This window comes from Pseudopipra pipra, chromosome 9 (assembly GCF_036250125.1).
Source record: "Pseudopipra pipra isolate bDixPip1 chromosome 9, bDixPip1.hap1, whole genome shotgun sequence".
Taxonomy (NCBI): domain Eukaryota; kingdom Metazoa; phylum Chordata; class Aves; order Passeriformes; family Pipridae; genus Pseudopipra; species Pseudopipra pipra.
This window is the reverse complement of record NC_087557.1, coordinates 16,541,263-16,561,292: the sequence shown is the minus strand read 5'-3', so window position 1 is coordinate 16,561,292 and position 20,030 is coordinate 16,541,263. Positions and strand designations below refer to the sequence as shown.

The 20,030-nt window shown below is 37.9% G+C and overlaps 1 protein-coding gene across 2 annotated transcripts in view; it reads left to right on the top strand.

Annotated features, from left to right (window-relative positions):
• Window positions 1–20,030, top strand: part of HS2ST1 (heparan sulfate 2-O-sulfotransferase 1) — a 108,566-nt gene that overhangs the window by 30,808 nt on the left and 57,728 nt on the right. The window contains exon 1 of one of the 2 annotated variants that reach the window (XM_064664806.1): window positions 2–327. The exons of the other annotated variant lie outside the window; for it this stretch is intronic. Within the exon in view, the coding sequence (XP_064520876.1) occupies window positions 204–327 (124 nt within the window). The 5' untranslated portion in view covers window positions 2–203. Of the gene's footprint in view, window position 1; window positions 328–20,030 lie in introns of those variants that run through there. 2 annotated transcript variants of the gene reach the window in all.

Sequence of the window (20,030 nt, the reverse complement as noted above, 5' to 3'; positions counted from 1 at the left end):
GGCGGCGGGCGCTCTGCAGGCGCTCTGCGGGCGGGGTGAGCGCGGCGATGTGAAAGCGGCGGCGCCGGGCCCTGTCCGCGCCCCCGACCGCGCTCCCTCCGTCCCTCCTCGCCCGCGCCGTCCCTGCGGCTCCCGCCGGCCCCCACGGGCCGGGTCCCGCGTTATGTCGTGATCCCGGGCGGGCGGCGCTGCTGCTGCTGCTCATGGGGCTGCTCAGGATTATGCTGCCGCCCAAGTTGCAGCTGCTGGCGGTGCTGGTGTTCGGGGTGGCCGTGCTGTTCCTGGAGAACCAGATCCAGAAGCTGGAGGAGTCCCGCGGCAAGCTGGGTGAGCGGCGGGCGCGGCCGGGACGAGGCGCGGGGGGAGCCGGGCCGGGCCCGGGGAGCCCCGGCGGGTCCATGTGTGCCGAGCCCCCGCGGCACGGCCCCGGCGCTCCGCACAGCCGGCTGTGTGTGCAGCAGCCTTGGCCTGAGTTCATGTGGGTGTGCTCTGCGAGGTCAGGAGACCTGGCAGGGGTCGGTGCTGGAAAGGTAGATGTTTCTGTGGCGTGTGTCGATGGGGTTTGTTAGAAGAGCAGCGGTTCAGAGCCCTTGGGAGCAGCGCCCGGCCTGCGAGTGCCTCCTGACAGGCACCGGGAAGGGAGAGGAGAAGCCGCCGTGGTGCCGAAACAGCCTAGTTCTGCTGCTGCAGCGAATTACCGTCTTCTTCACATCTAATTACTACTTCAGATGTTTTACTGACGCTTGACATTGTAATGGAAAGCACGGGGTAAAAAAAAAAGAGAGCTAAAGACATTGCTCTTAATGACAAATGGGAAATTTGTTTTATTGAATGTAAGATGCTGTTTTCTGCATTTACTGAGTGTAGTTAGTGATCTAGACTGAGCTGTAGTTAAACAGAATTGTGATGAACTTGAAACCTCCTGTGTAAGATTTCTTTTACTTTTCCTGCATTAAATACATCTTTTTAGAGTAATATCTGCCTGGCAGGTAACATCTTACGACTTTGTCTGTTGTACACAAGGCTGCAGGACTTGTAAATATTTTACATAATTAAGGGTCTCAAGAATGTGAAAAAACACCATTCTGTACCTAGTTTATGGTGCCTAGGAGTTGTAAAAACAGAGCACTGAGACTTCTGGTGTATACAGGAGTAGGTGCTGGTTTGCAGACACTGTTGATTTGGTTTCTCGTATTATTTGACTGTACTAAGATATTTAGACTATGAACACTTTAAGCTTCTAGGAAGAAAAGCGCACATCATGTTCCTTTTGGTGTTAAAACTAGAAATGGACTTTGAGTGACATGGGAAGTTTAACAATGAGCTTTTAAGAGAGCCAGAGTCAGCATAACTTAATGTTGAGCTGTATGAATGCCATTGGGATTTTACTTCACAGCATTTCTTTTCCACTTTGCTCTCTCTGATCTGGATATTAGAGATTAGGACCCGGGAAATTGCAGTGGTTGACTGCTTGAGTTGAGGGATGCCCTTATGCTGCATATTTTTCAACTGAAAGATTGTACCATTTATAATCAAGGCATAATTTTTGCAGGGTCTTAATAACTGTAAACAGACGTTTGAAGAAGAAAATGAATGAAATTGGAAGATAATTCAAGCAAGTGTTAACGTAGCGCTCAAGGTTTAGTGGAATTCTGTATCCGTCTGCTTTTAAGGGTTTGATACCCATGGCTTCAGTGCCTCTGTTGCTGGCAGTGTGTGTAACTTTAGGGAAATCTACCTCCTGGCATGAAAAGAATAACATAATGCCTGGGAGTATAAAGGATTTTACTGGTAAAACTTCCGCTTCCTCCTTAATATATATGCAATGGGCATGTTTAAGCTACATATTTAAAGGATTAAAATACTCCTACAGCTTATACTGCTTTGGGACAAGAATCTAATTACTATTTTTCGCTGATTTTATTTCCTAAGGACAAGGGAAAACTATTGTATGGTTTATTAAAAGTAAAATGGAAAGATTTGTTTTGTGAGAAGCTTACTAGTGATTGTCTAAAACCTGTGGAAGGAGGGGAAAAAGCACTTTCTGCAGCACCTTTGAACTCAGGTTCTATTTCTTTTAGTGTGAGAGTATACTTTGTTTAAAAGCTTCTAGCTTTCTGAATGTCTCCTTTTTTACATGTTTGGCGTGTACTTTATGAGTAGTAAATGTTAAGGTTTCATTACGACTGGTTTTTTTGCCATCATGGTTGGTAATATTTTTACTGATCTGTAGTATGGAGAATGGTTTTCTCCAAATCAAAGTAATTAGTTGGCCTAATGCACTTGAATTCCAGTCTTTTTCCTTGCCCACTAAAAGATTGAGGGGGGGGGGGTGTTTGTGTGTGCCTGTGAAGAGGCAGTAGAACTATGATTTCATGGTAATGACAAAGTAGCTCTTTTGGTCTTTCAGTTGTGTTTCAGTGGCACAGAAGTCTTGTTCCACATCATTTGGGTACTGGGTTTTGAGCTCTGCCACATGTTTGAGTTGACTTAGAATCATAGAATCAGCCGGGTTGGAACAGACCTCCGAGATCATCAAGTCTGACCCTTGATTCAACACTGCCGTGGTTACCAGACCATGGCACTAAGTGCCACATCCAGTCTCATCCTAAAAACTTTCAGGGATGGTGAATCCACCGCCTCCCTGGGCAGCCCATTCCAATGCCTGATTATTCTCTCCATAAAAAATTTCTTCCTAATGTCCAACCTAAACCTCTCTTGGCACAGCTTAAGATTGTGCCCTCTTGTCCTTGTCATATGATAAACTGTCATGTTGGAAAGTACTTGTAAGAGCTAGACATTGACTAGGAAAACCAAATGACTTGAGATTTGATAGCAAATAAAATAATTGTGCAGTCTTATCAGCAGTTCTAATAATATCCAGCCATACTTTCTCATAGAAAGGGCTTTATCCAATTTCTTCACATATGAGCAACTCCAGATTCTGTACTGAACAGCTGAGGAGCTTAATTTCAGTTCAACAACTTAGTATCTTGCCTATAGTGTGAAATTGGAGTATGTTTCTGTGTGAAAAAAGAATGGGAACCTCTTTTTTTCCTTTATGTAGATAAAACTTAGTCGCCCTGGCAAACTTTTTTAAGTTGAGAAGTATAGGAGATAAAAGCAAATGACCATCACAAATGTTGCTGCTGCTCTTTGTCTCTGTGATGAGATTATGATGATCCTAATATAATTTAAAAAGGTATTTGTAAACCTGTGGGCTTTATCATCATATGAAAGATAACTCTAATTAAAAATAAAATCAAAATATTCATTGTAACTTCTTTGCAGCTCCTTACAAATACTCTGTAGTGGTGAGATCACAAGCAGAGCCCAGTGATAACAGATTGAAGTACATTTTTGAGTGAGATTTGTGCATACAGCTATTAATTCATTGTATTATTTTCAAGTTTACATGTTAGGGCAGCTAAATTAGCATTCTCTCCAGACTAAGCTGTCCCTCATTGCCAGTGAGAACCTTAATGTTTTTATTTAAGCCTGGTGTAGGTACCCACATGTTAGCTGTAGGAATAGAGAGCCCTGATAGAGAATATTGCCCATGGGAGGCAGATGTTGAGGTTTCACTATCATTCCTGGAACCAAAATAATGTCTGACTGGCCCTTTTGGTTTTTGGAAGCCTGGTGGCTGCAGCTCTGCCTTTGGTATAAACTGACCTAGTGTTAAACATGTACCATGCCATGTCCTGCACTGCCATTAATATTTGTGGTGAGTTGGATCAAAAAGATGGTCCAGCTGGAAGTAACCCATCCCTATCTTCTCTTCCCTCCCCAAAATTGTGTAATTTATTGGTGATGAGAACCAAGAGGGAAGTTTGTATGTGTTCTAGTTCTTCTGCTAAAATAGTTGTATTTACAATACTAGTAGCACTTCAAGTTTGACCAGAGAAGTGGGAGAAGACAGTGCCTCATTCACGGATTTGAGTCTGTACGACTGATCATAAAAGGTGAGGACAGTAGATGGGGAAGGATTATTCTTTGATAGGGTGGAAGTGAAGTAGTAATACTACTTTATAGCAGTTTAGTGATGCTTACATACTGCATTTTGGAAATAGTCTATATCTGAGAAACATAGTGTACTGTAATAGGGAAAGCAAGGATTGAACCTGCTTCAGATCATGTTGAAACACTTCTTAGCTGTAATGTGGGAGTATTTCTCCTGCTAAGTGATAAACTTAGAGCTCATGTCTGCTTTATTCAGCACCTTGAATTCAGCATATAGAATTGTCATTTGAAAAAAATTCTTAATATTTTACTTTTTCAGGGTTTTTTATTGTTTAAAAATACGTAAATAATTTGAAAGGCTAAGGCTCTTCTCCTAAGCCCACAAGAAAAAAAAAAATTAATTGATGATTGATTGCCAGATGTAAAAAATTTTTGAGGTAGTTTCTTAGTGCCTATGGCCCTTGTTGGGGTAGTGTCTTTCAAAGCACTGTGCAAGTCCCTAATAAACCACTGTTGCTTTAAAGTTAAACCTTTAACTTCCCAATGATTAAATCATATGCACTATAGAAATGTAAGATTTTCTGCTTTTTGGGGATGTTGAAATGATAGCATCTCATGTTTCCTTCCTTTAGAAATAAAAAAAATCTCCTGTCAGTAGGCCTGTCAGTTGCATGTGCTTGAAAAAATGCTTCAGAAAACTTCTTAAATTGTCCCTTATAATATAGCATGCATGGTTCCTTAGTATATTGTTATTTATAATTGAACTTCATTTATAAAGAAGAGTTTGTGATTGTTGGAAATTCTGGCCACACGCAGCTATGCAGATAATTTCCAGCATTTCTTTTAAATATCTCCCTGTTGACCAGTAGTTATTATTTGCTGCTGAGTAGCCCAAGGCATTCTTTCAGAAGCTGTTTTATTGTATACTGAGATTCCTGAAATAAGAGTTGTAATGCTGCTTCCTCAGTATATCTCCAGCCAGTGGAACTTTCTTCCACTTTGTCTTGCTGGTTCTATCATACTTTTTCACTTGGTTCCCCTTTACCATTTCCTTTGACCATGTCTCTGAAAAAGTTTTAAAGAATTTCAGAATAAATTTTAAAGTACTCCCATACTATTTTAAATTTTAAAGTACTTCCCATTGAAAAGTGTGATATAGAGCAATTGTACAATTTTTTAAAGAATTATTATATTGCTGTTTGTGGTTTTATATTTATTTATAACTTTTTTGGGAATAAATATTGCAGCTGCTGCTTTTGTATTTTCTGTGAAATTGGTAATCTCTGAATTTTTACTGGTACAGAACTGTGCACATTCCCGAGCACATACCAAGACATCTCAGAGTTGCTGATGTGCTCTGTGACTTGATCTTATCTCTTTTCACCGGCATCCCAACAGCTGGTTCTAACAGTGGAAATAAGAGGTGTAACTTCTTAAAATTTCTTTCCTCTTCTGAAAGGCTGCACACAAGAAACTTTAGTTTTTGTATCTAGTTTTCAGGCCTCATGGTTTTAGTAAAATAGCTTTGAGAATTGGTGATGTGAGAGCTGTGCCTTCACTTCTAATAGCAGATGCTGTGCTGAAGAGTCATCTGGCACGGGGATATTTTTGTTAGATAATATTGAGGGCAGTTCTGAGAGATGAGAAGGACCTGAGAAATCAGATAAAGCCTATGCCTCCAGTCCCTCCAGCCTTGGGTGGCGGTGGATGGGGTAATCACCAGGTGAGTACTCTTATCTTTCTAGATTCTCCATTGAAAAAGGAGGTTTGGGCCAGTACATATCTACGTATGTTACTCTGTAAGGCACAAATTTAAGTTGAAGAGTACATAGAACTACAATATCATCCTCCAGGGAAATCCTCGAAAAAAGCCACATTTACAATCACCTGTTTAGGACAGAAAAGCCTTTGTGGACAGCAACAGAAATGTGAGTGCTGTGCTCTTCTTCATTGTGAATTAAGGCAATATTACAAAATTGGTAATGATAGCTATGAGGTATGGAATTAGTTCAAGGCTGAGAATCTCAGAAGAAAGTGTTCAGAGGAGTTCTACATCCTGCTCTTCCATATTATTGTTTTTCTACATAGAAAGGGAGATTATTTCAATAATGAAATACCTAGCAAGTTTTGGCTTAGCAGTCTAAAAGGAAAGGTGGTAGTACTACTGGAAATGACAAAAAAATACTTCTGATGCCTTTGTTTACTCTGTGATGAAGCAACCAAAAGAATGGCATTATGGCATAATGCCATACCAATACTCCCTTTGTATTTTCTATGTCTACTTTCTGCTTCTGAGCAATGATTGGAAGTTCCTATGTCTTTTTTTTTTTTTTTTTAGCTCTCACTGGAGGTTACTGAAGGGACTGGTTTAAAAGACTAAAAAACAGCAAAACCCTAACAAAACCAGAAACTCACAAATACTCCATCAAATTAAAACTGACTAGTTGTGCATTTTATATATGTATCTCTGTGTATTTATGTATGTAAACACATAAAATCCATATATATTAAAAAAACCTGCCCAGAACAGCCCTTGTTAAACTACCTGAACTTTGGAGTTAGCATAACAGATTAAATCATTGCTTTGCAGTTTATCATTGTTTCCCAGGGAAGCTGTGATTGCCCCGTCCCTGGAAGTATTCAAGGCCGAGCTAGTTGGGGCTTCAAGCAACGTGGTCTAGTTGAAGGTGCCCCTGCCCATGGCAGGGGGGTGGGAACTAAATGATCTCCCACCCAAGCCATTCTATGAGTCTGCGTATATGGGAAGTGAAATAAATTGTAGGAATTCTTTTTTCTTCCTTATTTTAGAAAACTGACATATTTGCGGCTGAATTCTTTTTTCTTTGCATAGCTTTGTATTGCCCCTGGCTGTTGAAGTTAGGGGCTTTTAAGCAGTTCATGAACAAGTAATTTCCATATCTACTGACTGGCAACCATGAGTTGCCATGAGTCACTGCTAGACTTATTCTGGCCAGACTTGTCTTCTGAGTGCCTTCCTTCAAATTCTTGCTCCTCTTTTGGAATTAGATAGCTTTTGCATATGGAATCCTCCATGTATTATCACTTCAATGGATCAAAAGACAGCCTTTTTGTGTAACTGTGTGCAATCTGTAGTTTTTGTCACTTATCTGAAGTGTATTTAAACCTTGTCAAAGCAGTATTAAAATAGTGGTAAGTGCTTTGCTTGAAATCTGTTTATGTATCTGAAATACTAGCCTGGCAAGCATAATGAAAGTTCCATGCTGTAGAAGAATAGCTGAACTAGTACATGTATTTGCATTATTTTTTCAACCGGAAATAAAAGTTAAAAGACTGAGTGAAAGAACTCCAGTGCACAGAGAGACATCTGAAATTTGGCCAGCTGGCTGCAGCCTTTCATAAATATGTACAGACTTTTAGCTGCAATCTGTCCTACTCGCTGTCTGGATGGGAGACGGGTGGTATCTTTTTCAAACCCTTTGCTTCATGTGGTGCTCAAGCCCATCAGTTCTGTTGGATTTGCCCACTCCCCTAAAAACCTGTGGCCCTGTGAAGTTGTTGTGTTCAAGGCCCAGCATCTTCAGAAGGGTGGCATTCAGAGAAGTCTCCACTCAGGAGAGAAAAGCAAACCTCTTTCCTTCCTGGAATTGACTCAGCTGGTTCTTTATTCACCCCCCAGCTCCTTGCCACTTGACCTTTTAAGTTTTGGAGAACTCAAGTCCCTCCATTTGGCATTCCTATCGGTAATTGCCCTGTATTCAAATAACTGCTGGTGCTGATTATAATTGGTATGCCCAGGCACTTCACTAAACATATCAAGTCTTGATACTTGTAGAAACATGTTGCACAGATTTGTATGGTTTTGTGTCAGGAATATGCTGACTCTCAGGACATCAGTGTTATTGCAGGATGTGCCCTAGAGTGTTGACTGGCTGATATTGAGTGTCTGTATGTTATCAAGGAATGAATTCATTGCTACAGTTCAGTTTTTTATTTTAAATTAAGAATATATTTTTACTGTAGAGGTATTGTTTGCAAATGTGTCTGCAGGAAACCCAACTATGTCCACCTGTCTTTTTATTGTTTCCAGTATGAACACATTATTGTTGTCCTTACTTTGCAATATTCTTATGTCATCATGGTTCCAATAACAGTACTTCTGTAATAATTACTATTATTGAAGCTTTCTGGTAGTGATAAAATTCATCATGAGTTGCTAGGAGTCTAGGGCAGTGAAAGAATTAATAAGATAATTAAATTTAAAAAAGTATTTGGAAAGAAGCTATCTATCACTTTGGCCCAGTCTTTGTCTTCATTCTTTGTGTCCATTTCCTATATCTGGTTAGAGTTTAAAATGACAGCTGACATCCTTTTTTGTCATCAACTTGCTGTTTAATTCTGAATACTAATTTGTGTTGAAACATATGTAAAACTTAAGTGCTGTTTTGATAAAACAGCTTTTGATGATTTTGAAGTGTTTATGCAAACCTTGTGCATAATTGCTGTAAAACTGTAAAGAGTGTAGGGATGGGTTCTTAGGTTCCTTCAATTAAAATGCACATATTCTCCATTTACTTCTGTAGTGACTTTTCTCTCAGAAGATCTTATTTTGTTCTTTTTTTAAAAAATATATATTAAAGATACATAGGTGAGAGTATGGAGTATATAAATTTATGATGCATATGATCCTATGAAATGTAAATAACATATATGTCTATATTCCTCACCCTCATCTTGGACAACAGATTTAAAGGCAATGGCATTTCATTTCACTTTGAAAAAGGTGCAGAAAGACTGTTGAGAACATGAAGAAACTTGGAGGTATGAGAGCAGTTGAGCAAAGATTACGCTTGTGCCTCTCACAATCTGCAAAGTGGAGAGGAAAATCCAGTTAATTTAGGTTTTTTTCCATCTTAAATTTTCCCCACATATCTTTCCATTTTAAATACCTGTTATCTTCTGCATTTGTTGTTGTCGAACATATCTAGAATGATTGCATAAATAGCATATCTGTATTTTCTTTGAAATCTTTGCATTTCTTTACATTGATTCTGTGGAGGAGTAGAAGTCTCTGCAAAACATAGCATTTGCAATGGCTTTTAATATACAAAACATTAATCAACAATTGACTGTATTATATTGGAGTTGATTTTGATCGTTCTTTCCTGGCAAAGGATTTCTCTAATTCTAAGAGGGATTTGCAAATTTAGAGTGGAAGTAAAAAAACAGAATGTGGAAATGATGGAGTCTTATTCGGACACATTAAATAGACCAAAAATTGTCTTCATGTCAAAACAAAGCCGTCTAAGATTTTGGCTCCTTTAGCATTTGAATGACAGATGTAAATTGAGGAAAAATGTTTTTTCGGAAGTTCTAATTTAGAAGTTTTTATTCTTTCAAGAAATGGGGATTCATTTTTACGAAAACCTGAGTACAGCTATATCCTTCCGTTGTCTGTGCTAAAAGTAGTGTCTCACAAAACCATATTCTCATGCTGAAGGACAAAAATACTACACCTTGTCTATTGACCAAAGCATTCTTGAGCACAAGCATATAATCACTTTCTGAAGATGTGGTTTTGTACCAGGCACACAAAAGAGCTTGTGCGAGGATCTGTATTTTTTGAAACAAAGTCAGTTTTTTTGTATCCTAGAGTTGAATGAAACATTTCATAGGTAGAATCCTATTTCAGCTGCACTCCCAATGACAACTTCGGAGCTGAGATTTTTTAGCATCTCATTTGTCAATAAACCTTCAGCAATGTGTGCACTCTTAGAAGTGTGGAAAGATATTTTCCTGGCAAAATACCTATCATGGCATAGTTTTTTTGATACATTATCCTGTGAACTGAGATGACCATAGCACTAAAATGTTTTCCTTTAATCAAATTAGCGCCTTTGGGAATACTAAATGTCTGGTGTTTTGCCCCTGTTTTTTTTTAATTTTTTTTTACCAAACAAAAGACCCTTACAAAGCCTTCCTCCTTATCTGAGAATAATTTAGTCTGTTTTAATAGGTTTTTAGGCAGATTAACTATTTTGTCTTAACTTTGGTGATGCTGCCAACAAAGCAAGCTTTTGACGATAAGTACCTAATAAATAGTTTGCTCTTTTACGATGATTAGATCTTGCTGTCCAATTTGATGACTTCAAAGTGTGTGAAGTGGGATTGGACTGAGTATGTTTTTGAACTCCATTTCACTTAGAAAGATAGCATTTCAAGAGTAGATGTATATTTGCTTTTTGAAGACTGTTCTTGTCAAAAAAACAACCTTTTGAAGTATGAATATTTAGATGGAATTGAAATATTTTGCATTTTTACTATCCTTCTACTTTTATCAAAACAAGTTTTATTTTTGAATACTTCTGGGCGTCCTTCCCTTTGCTCTATACATTGTTAATCCTAATGTGCTAATTGTGCCACTGTTGTTGGTTTGAGTGAAGACAAAACTTTCTCTGCTGTTTTTGCAGGACCTCTTTTGTTTAATGTTCTCTTCAACAGGACTGTACTTCATATTTTGATCAATCTATAAAAAATACCCTAGAATATTTCTGGCATGCTGCTTGATTTATGCTTGTCTATTAAGGCTTGCCAATAGTCTGTGTGTTGAATGTGCAAGCAGTAGTCTAGGTGTTTTCTGCTATGAGAAGTACCAGAAAGCCTTATTTTCTAGTGGGCTAGTAATATTTATTATAGTCCTTGAACTGCCTCTCAGACTTGCATTCTGAGCCAGAAGCAAAGGCTAAATGACTAGAAATACCTGCCTAAGCTTACACTTAAACATAGTAGCATTCATAACCTGTCATGTCTGGTACAATCTTGAATTTTATCTTTGAAACTATTCCATGGCCAAAGCAGCTAGGGTTATGTAAAACCTTCTGCACAGAATTCAGTTGGAACTCCTTTTATTCCATCATTTTGCATTTTGAAGAGAGATTTTGGAGTGGTTGATGAAGTAAAATTGCTATCAGTCATAGAGGTGCATAAGAGGGCTGCAGAGTCCTAAGACCCAACAGATGAGCTGTTGAAGTTAGCAGAGGGTGCATAAAATGTTATTCTCCCAGCAGTGTGTCTGGCACTCTGGTGGGAGAGTATCACTCCACTGATGGCTAGGGTGACAACCAGAGCCGTACCCAGCTCCTCTGCCAGCAGATCAGAGCTTGGAGCATGAAGTTAAAGCACTCTTGATTTCAGCTGAGTTTAGTGCTTTGGGCTGCAGAGATGGCATATGTTTGCTTGTGGACAGGAAAGGGCAGCCACCCCTTCATCCAACGCAGAAAAAAAGTGGTAGAGGATATTTGTCAGGACTCTTACTTATTCCTGAGGCGTGTTAAACGCATTTGGTCTAAAGGCAAATTTATTTTGTAAGTGCATGGTGGTCAAGCATAGAGGAAAATATTAAAGACAAACTTCTAAAGACTGTAAATGAGTAGGAAGGATGTGTGTGAGAAGATCAGTGGCGTTTGTGAGCTATCCACATGTGGTCTGTCTGATCCCAACAAAAAGCCAGCGACTGTTGGGGAACATGCTTATTTTCAAGGCTGGCTTCACTCTAGTTTAACACTCTGAAAATGTACTTGCTTCTGATTCCCACTGCTTTTTTATTTGCCCTCTAAAATGCCATTAAGCCCTCGTCTTCTTTCTGATGTGAAAATGCAGCATAAAACTGAGGTGGTGGTTTAGCACTAAGAAATGATAAATCAAACAGCAAAACATTTAAATGTATCCTCTTCTGGTTTTCCTGTCTATGCTTTCCAAACCATACTCTGAAAAACGTGGTCTTGCTGACATGCTTGTGGGGGCACTTTCTAAATGTTTGTGGTTGTTGGAGCAACCCAAAACATTGTTTCTGCTGATTTTTATGTGCCTACTTCAGTGTGATTGCATAGTGCAGATGGCAAGGCCGTCTTAATATGAGAATTAGGAAAGAGAAATGGATGATAAATTATTCACATATCAAGTTTAAAGAAAAAAATGCTTGAAGGAGGAATGAAGTTATTGAAAGACGTTTGAGGTGGTTTTTTTTCTTGTTCTAATCCATAATAAAAAGCCCTTAGAAACTGAATGACTAAGGAGCATTAGTGGTGATTATGTGTAAGTTTTAAATATGTGCACACTTTGGGGGGTGGAAACTTGAGTCAAAGTTGCAGTTGAACGCACATATCGTTTTACGCTAAGTAATGGGATGTAATAAATTTCTTAAACCGGTGCTATGAAATTTTCATACAAAGTAGTTGTTTTGCTGGAAATTATGAGAAAAGGTTTTAAATGTTAAGTGGGATTGAAATTATGGTTTTCAAGAATGAATATTGGAAAATGGTAAAGTTTTTTTGGACTTGCTTCCTCTCATTATACCATCTTAAAACAATATAGAAATAAAAATAACACATCATGTGCTTTTTAAGTATGAAAAAAACTGCTAAATGTCTGACAACTTGACACTTAACCAACAAAATCTGTGAAGTATTCATATAGTAGCAGGAACGTGAAATACCGTGATTGTTCCTACATCTCTTTTACTTAATATATATTAAGTATGTGCATGTAAAAGTAAACATGAGTTGGTGCTCTAGAGATTACTACTATGCAAGAGAAACCTATATGAAAATTCTCTCAAATATCCATGAATTGATTTGAATGAGTTTTCTGGCCTTGATGGAATTGCTTTTCTACAAAATCTAGAAATTTTGTTGATCCTTCAACCTTTGCTGTATCAGGTTCCAAAATTAAATAGGGACCTAAATTTACTTCTCTATAGAAAAAGGACTAGTCCTTACAAATGCATAACAGGCAGAACTACCAGGTAGTATAAAGCTTTGCCAACTGATCAGAAAATGTCAGTGTAACTTGTACTTGAGAATTTTGTGTGGTAAATACATGTATTACTGATTCTGGTGGAAGTCTTGTGACTAGCGGTTTTTATTTTATAATAATTGGAATAAAACTGTGCAGTGACACTATCTTTCCTGATTGGTTGCTAAAAAGCTAAACTTTGTGTTGGTGTAGAAGTGGCTGTTGAGTTTGGAGTTTGGTTGGTGTGGGTTTTTTTGGGGGGAGGGGGGAGGGGTGTTATTTCCGTTTTTTTAAAGTGAACATCCAAGAAGAACATTTACTAATGCCAGCTGCTGGAGTGACATTTTCTAATGAAAATTTAAGATCTCTTACCGTGCATGGTCTAACAACCATGGGATCAACAAAGTGCACGTGGCATTCCGTGTTCGTGTGTTATTTGGAAATTTTCCTTTTTATGCTTTTTGAGCCTTGGCTGTGATGCTAGAATGAAGAACATTTTTTATTGAGCTTTTTGCCATTTTACAGGTTAATTTGTGAACCACTGACTGAACAGAACAAGTTTTACAGACTATAAAGGGCAGCCTTGTAACATGGAGTCACAATCATTATAAAATAGAGTCTTTTGGGCAAAGTAATTTTCCCACGTCTTTTAAAGAGTCTGTACTTGGAGTAGGGGGAAGGTTGGGGCTATAGGCCCTTGTGATGATTCATAGCAATACAAGAGATTACATGATGGCAGAAGGTTGGTACTAATGCTATGGGTCACTGTAGGCCATCAGGCATGGAAACCTTCAGTAACTCTTCTACCCCTGTCACAAGGATGTAGCTGATTGGCTTATGTGTGTATTTGGGGAGGGGGGAATGACAAAGTCTTTGTGTTTCAGATGGACAGGAATTTTTAAAATATCTATAGGGACCACCCTAATACAGAAACGATACAATCTGTTTGATCCATGTTTTTCACAGATATCTTGCAGGTATGTGACATTATAAACTTGTATGTGTACAAAAAGCCACTGTTTGTATTTATACTCAAGTTTAAACTTGGTATTTCTTCACAAAAATTTGATAAATATTGCTATGGATAGAAAACCGTATTGGTATCCTTGTGCCACCTGGCAGAGAACTGCTTAATCCCTGTTACCCTGTTAAAGCTACATGAATTAGGTTTGAATGAGCCAGTATGCTTATTCTGCTACTGTAGTCTCTCTTGCAGATATGAACTTGGCTTCTTTAAGCCTGTTTCTGCCCAGATATTTCTTCCACAGCTCACTTGCATGTTTCTGAAGTGCTGCATTTGTGATGTAGATTTAAGCTTGAGTTTGTTCATGATGTGTGTTGCCCTCAAGTTACTACAAAAAGGAGTTTTGTAGCAGGGCTTCTTTCTGTGCCATTTGTTCCATTGTACATCACACAGAATATGAAGCAATTTCTTGACTTGGAGTCCTGCAGCCATCCTAGTGCTGAGAGAATTTTTATAGTTGGGCTTAAAGGATTTTAATTAAATATTTTTAGTTATTAGTCCATGTGCATTGTTAATTATTTCATAAACTATGTTCAGTACACATTGAAATAAAACCTTTATAGAGTTAGGTACTTTTTATATTAGTTGGAAGTAAGCTCATTAAACTAACATTTCAAAGGAGAGAGCATATGTTGAGAAGACTAGCAGTTTTGGGGACAGGATATAATTTCTGCACAGTACCTCTGAATAAAATCATGCTATTAAAGACTTTCCAATGTTTAATATGTGTATAGACAACTGTGTTATGCTTATTATTCTGTTCCTTAGATAGGCAGTAGTCTGACAGCCTTAGGAGCTCACTGGCTATTTAAAAAATTTAACCTGCTTTGACATTTCTGTGGCTTCTTCCTGTGAGCAGCTTGAATACCACTTACTCAGCAATAAGTTAAATAAAATCAGCTAAGGAGAACAGCATATTGTAAATGATGCTGGTAACAAAAAAGGCATGTAAAATTCCTTGTAAGATGATAACATTTCATAACATTCTTGAAAACAACCTCTCATATTGATTTTTTTTCCTTATTTTTTTTATCCCCTCCTGTCTGCAAGTATGAAATGTAGTCTTTCAAGGAGTCTTATTTCTTCCTTGAAGACTTGCTATATTGATCTGAAACCACAGAATTGAAATTGGTCATATTTTAACAGTGCTCCTTCTCTAATGTCAATATATGGCCCTGTTGTTTAAATGGAAAACTTGCTGCAGTGTTTCTGTTACTAGAATTTGTGGAACAGTCCGTGAGGGACTTTGCTAAAAATCCCTTATGAGATACTGCAGATGGAATATGCCACTGATGGCTGTGTGAATGCATAGCAGGCCTTTCTGGACATGATTCCTAGAAGCATACAGCTAACTTGCTCCAGAATGAAGTGATGGGTGAGAATAGATATTGAGTAATCCTTGTATGAATTAATTCAAATTTTTCTGGTTTCTTTTTGGCCTGGTGCTCCACTTATCACAGGCCAACTAATGAACACACTTCTTGTTAGTGCAACTCTGGGTTTCCTATTTAATGATTAGTATGAGAAAACTTATTGTCTTCATCAGAACAAGAGACCATTTCTCCTTTTCTCCTGCCCCCTTTGCAAGATGATGAATTCTAAAAGCTGCTGCGTATTAATTATTTCCCATGATAAATACATTAGAGTTTTTGCAAAGCCTTACTGTTAATCTAAAAATGTAAGTTTAATAAAGTCAGGACTTACCATTAATGATAGAACTTTTTCTCACTCTGAAAAAGAGGGGGTGAAGAATTTCATATGAAAACACACAAAGGCTTGTGGTGATTTTTTTCAAAGTCTGGTTCTGAAAATGAAGAACAGAAGGTCAGAATGGCAGTGTAGAATTTTTGGTGCTTTACAGCCTCACTTATCCTTTTACCTTTTACTGTCATAAACCTGTTGCTTTGTAACATGGCAGTGTGTTTGTAATCTCTCAGTGGAAATAAGTTTCAGTAACAATTATCATCTTAAGCTAATTTAGCCTGGCCATTCAAACTTATGGCACCGTATATGCAGTAATACAATTATGGTATTTTTAGATATAACCATCTGCAGGGTGAGGATAGACAACTGAAAGATGCCAAGAGTCTGTGCAAGCTTGGCTTTAGGGAAGAATAGGAACCCACTAGGTCTAAGTAACTTAAATGGAGCCTGTTAAATTTACAGTCTCTGAACAGATTCTTCTGTTTTGGAAACCACACAATATAAATTTAACATTAAATCAACAAATAATTTAACTGTATACATGTCTGCATGAACCGTGTTTTTAAACTCTACTATAGTGAAATTTATGCCAGGAAAATGGGCCTCCGGTGAAACAAACAAACAAACAGAAAACCCATTATAAAAAACTCAGTTTGAAATTTTGAAAACTTTGAATATCCAAAGCAGTTGTTCTTATCCAGTGCACAGGAAAAACAGTTGGTTAATAATTTCACAAATGGTTGGGAACAAAATAGGTTCAGGATGATGCACTCTCACGTATTATAAATTCTTGCAGAAAGTGGTATTATCAAGAGAATATCAAACATGAAGCAGATATATTGCTGTGTAGAAATTCTAAAGGCAAGTTAGCACAGATTTACTGAAATGAAATAGAACTAGACAAAGGATTGGATATTCCCCCCTTCCGTATTGTCTTTGTGTTGTTCCTGTGTTCATCCTTTGAGAAATTGTTATTGTATGGTTTCACAGCACTCTGAGGGAGAATAGTGTTACCTCTTTGTTGACAATAACTGTATGCTCTCAACTTGTATATTTTACTGAGCATTAATTCATGGTTTGAACTTGTGATATGTACTTTCTGTTTAGAGATCACTGTGTATTGTTTGATGATAATGAGTTATTCAGGGAAAGAATCTCTTAATACCAGGTCACTGGGTGATGGCGGGTGAAACTCAATTTTGTCATATCTAAATAATATTTGGAGGAAAAACAATCCCAGGTTTACATATGTTAAATTCTGAATTGACTGTCTTCACTGAGGCAGGAGTTCTTGGAGTTACAGAATTCAACTCTATGAAAACTTCTGATCAATTCTCAACAATGGTCAAAAATGCATGTAGCATACTGGAAGCCATTAAAACAAATGGCGAACAACATGAGAATATTTGTTTTCTATTGGATGCAGCAATTCTGCTGTGTTGTCCTTTCTTGCCCTTCATTGTGGAAAAGGTTATAGCAGACTTGGAAAAGATGTATGACTGCTGAGAATAATCAAAGAAACAAAGCATCTCCCATATGGGGAATGATTAAGTAGACCAAGGCTCACCAGACTTGGGAAAAACATATCAAGAAATACAGTAGGAGCCTTCAAAATCATAAGTAGTATGGATAAAGTGAGCAAGGAATGCTTATTACAAGTGGTAGGAAACAATCAAAAATAAACTATTGGTAGATAGCCTCAAATACTGAAACAAACTGTAGAACACAATGCTACAGCATGAAACAATTATTGAAATGCTTAGACAAACTAGGGGTGGAAAATTCATTGATCTGAAAATTCATTAATCTACTAAATTGCAAGTACGTGGATGATGTTAAATACATCAGGAACATATCTGTTTGCTTGACTTCTTTTTATGTCTTCTCCAGACGTCTTTTGGCCTTTGTCAGAAACAGGATATTGGAACTTTGGTCTGAACCAGTAAAGCCCTTAGGTAATGTATGCACCAGGCCACTTCTCTTAAATGCCATGTGTCCCTTAATGTATCCTCATTCATCCTTTTCAGGGGATGCCTGACAGCTCTTCAGCACTGTTTAGATTCATAGTGTTTGCCTCTTCAGAAGGCAATTAAAGACTTTTGTTTGTCATTAGTCACTTAAATTTCAATCCCTACCTAGCAAAAGTTTTGTTCCAGAAGGGTATGCAATCTTGCTTTGAAAATGTCATCAAGAGATGGAGCATTTCCCTTGTTCATTTGGAACCTTTCATTGTTTCAAAATAAAGCCACAGTTTCTTAAAATCTGGGCGTGGTTGGTCTCATGCTACAGCTACTGGATCTTATGATGTTTTCTCTGCTCCCTCCTCACCACCCTGCAGTATTTTTGCCCTGTGAAGGTACTCACGTCCTGTAATCGTCTCACTTCTCCATCTCTCTGAAAAACTTAACGCGTTGAATTCCCTAAGCCTCTCATTGTAAGGTACCTTTCTGATTCTTGAATCGTTTTCATGGCACTTCTGCGCCCTCATGGTTTTCTACCAACCCCTTTAACATGTGGACAAAACCAGCATGGAGTGTTTCAGTAGCAGGCTCCTCCCTGCTATGCACTCCATTGTTTTTCCCCTGTTTTGCCTTCCTGACCCTTTGTGGTTGAGTATGCAGCTGCAGATATGGCTGAAGTGGCTAGTTGTGTTAACAAGATGCCATGTTCTGACATTTCCCAATTTTTACTGAAATCAAATAGTAGTTAGAACTCTTGATAACAGCAGCACTATATGAAATTGAAAGCAGGGAATTTATCATATTATCTCCAAACTAAAAATGCCAGCAAATAATTGCTTTGAATTTATTTGCTAGGTAGTAGCAACTTAGTTTGTAAATAAAAAGAGCTTTTATAGTATGGAGATGATAGTATAGCTAAAACTTCCCCAAACTCTTTTGAAGAGTTGATACTTGCAGTTTTTACTGATTTATTTTACTGTTAGGAAAATCTAGCATCTACTATATATCAAATACTGTGAATATATGTAATGTGGAGTTTCTAGTTTCAGTCCCAAAGCACTACAGTTTAACTGGCATGGAGCCATATTTGTGCAACTGTGCTGCTTTTATTTTTGAGCTGTTTTCAAGTTCGTCCACATGATACTCAGAGATTTAGAAGAATTTCTTTGTAGAAGGCAAATCATGAAAAACCCCAGACCTTAATTTTAAAGGTCTAAGTGGCATTTGGAGAGTGTTTAAATGTGTATGGATTTAGTATATATTTAAAATACTGCATAATTTTCAGTGTTACAACCAGTATGAAATATGAGAGAACACGTTTCAGGATGAGTGACAGATTACATTCTGAGTGTGCTGGTGGAATAAATGACATGTTAAGATAACATGTTTCTTTATTACTCGTAATATTGCACTAGTAATAGAGTGGGAGAAAAAGCAGCTCGCACTTTAATCTTTCAGGGTTGTTTTGTTCTTTTGTGTATTTCCTTAGGGAAAACTGTTTCCCTGACTTTTTCCTCGAGAAAGTAGTTAGGCTTTTTTGATTGTATAATTGACAAGTGATAGTTCTGCTGACTACCTTAAATATTTGAAATGTAATTTCTTCTTCTTGAGAGCAACAGTTACTTTCCTGCCTCAGTGTTCTGATTTCTGTTTGTGATGTGCTTAAGCTGGAGATAAAATGGTTTGTGGCTTGTATTTCTGTTCCATAGCTGGTATTGTCTCACATTAGGGATTGGAAACCCTTGTGGTAGTATCTCTATGTTGAAAACAAGTAATTCATTGTAGCAGCTGCTTTACACTGCATTTATATTTATGTAGGAGAAAGTAATCTATTTTGAATTTTAAGAGTGGTTCCCATGGCAGAGTAAGTTGCTGTCGTGTCGTTTTCTTTACCATTGATTGATCCCTTTGCTTACTTATGCCCAGGAGTGGGAGGAAGATATCTAGGGTGAAAATCATTTAGGAGTATGCTGAATGCTTCCTAACAGCATTTGAGTTGAAAAGACCAGAGTTCTCTGGGTCTGGTTATTTAAATAGTTTAAATTAGAACTGAGCTTCATTAGTGAATATGTGCAAAATAAAACAAGGACATCTCTTTAAAGTTCAAATAGATATGTTGTGAGGGTGGGATTTGTGTGTAATCTAGGAAGCTGTAAGTTTGCTGCAGTCAGCTGTCGCAAAGGATCTTACCCATACTACCCATAACCATTGGTATTCACCTAAATTAATTATTCTTGCTTCAGATGTAAAATTTTAGAATTATTGGTCAGATATCCAAGGCTTTGAAATTAAGAGCTTGCATGCAGCTGAGAAAATAACTGCCAACTTGTTACAAAGTGCTCTCCATTTTATGAAGAAATATTGTTGGAGTGCACTTTGCTTGGACTGAAGTTGTGACTCTGTACTGAGCACCCTGAGGGAGAGAAGAATGGGTACTCTTTGTCTCTCTGGTTGCCTATGCAGACTTGTTGAATTATGGAGGAGTAGAGCACCTTATAATAGCACCGTTCATTTTTTTTGAAGTTGAAAATACGGAAACATAAGCAATCATGATTGTAATGCCAAGTGCGAGAGCACTGCTTTATTTACTTAACTGTTTTGTAAAA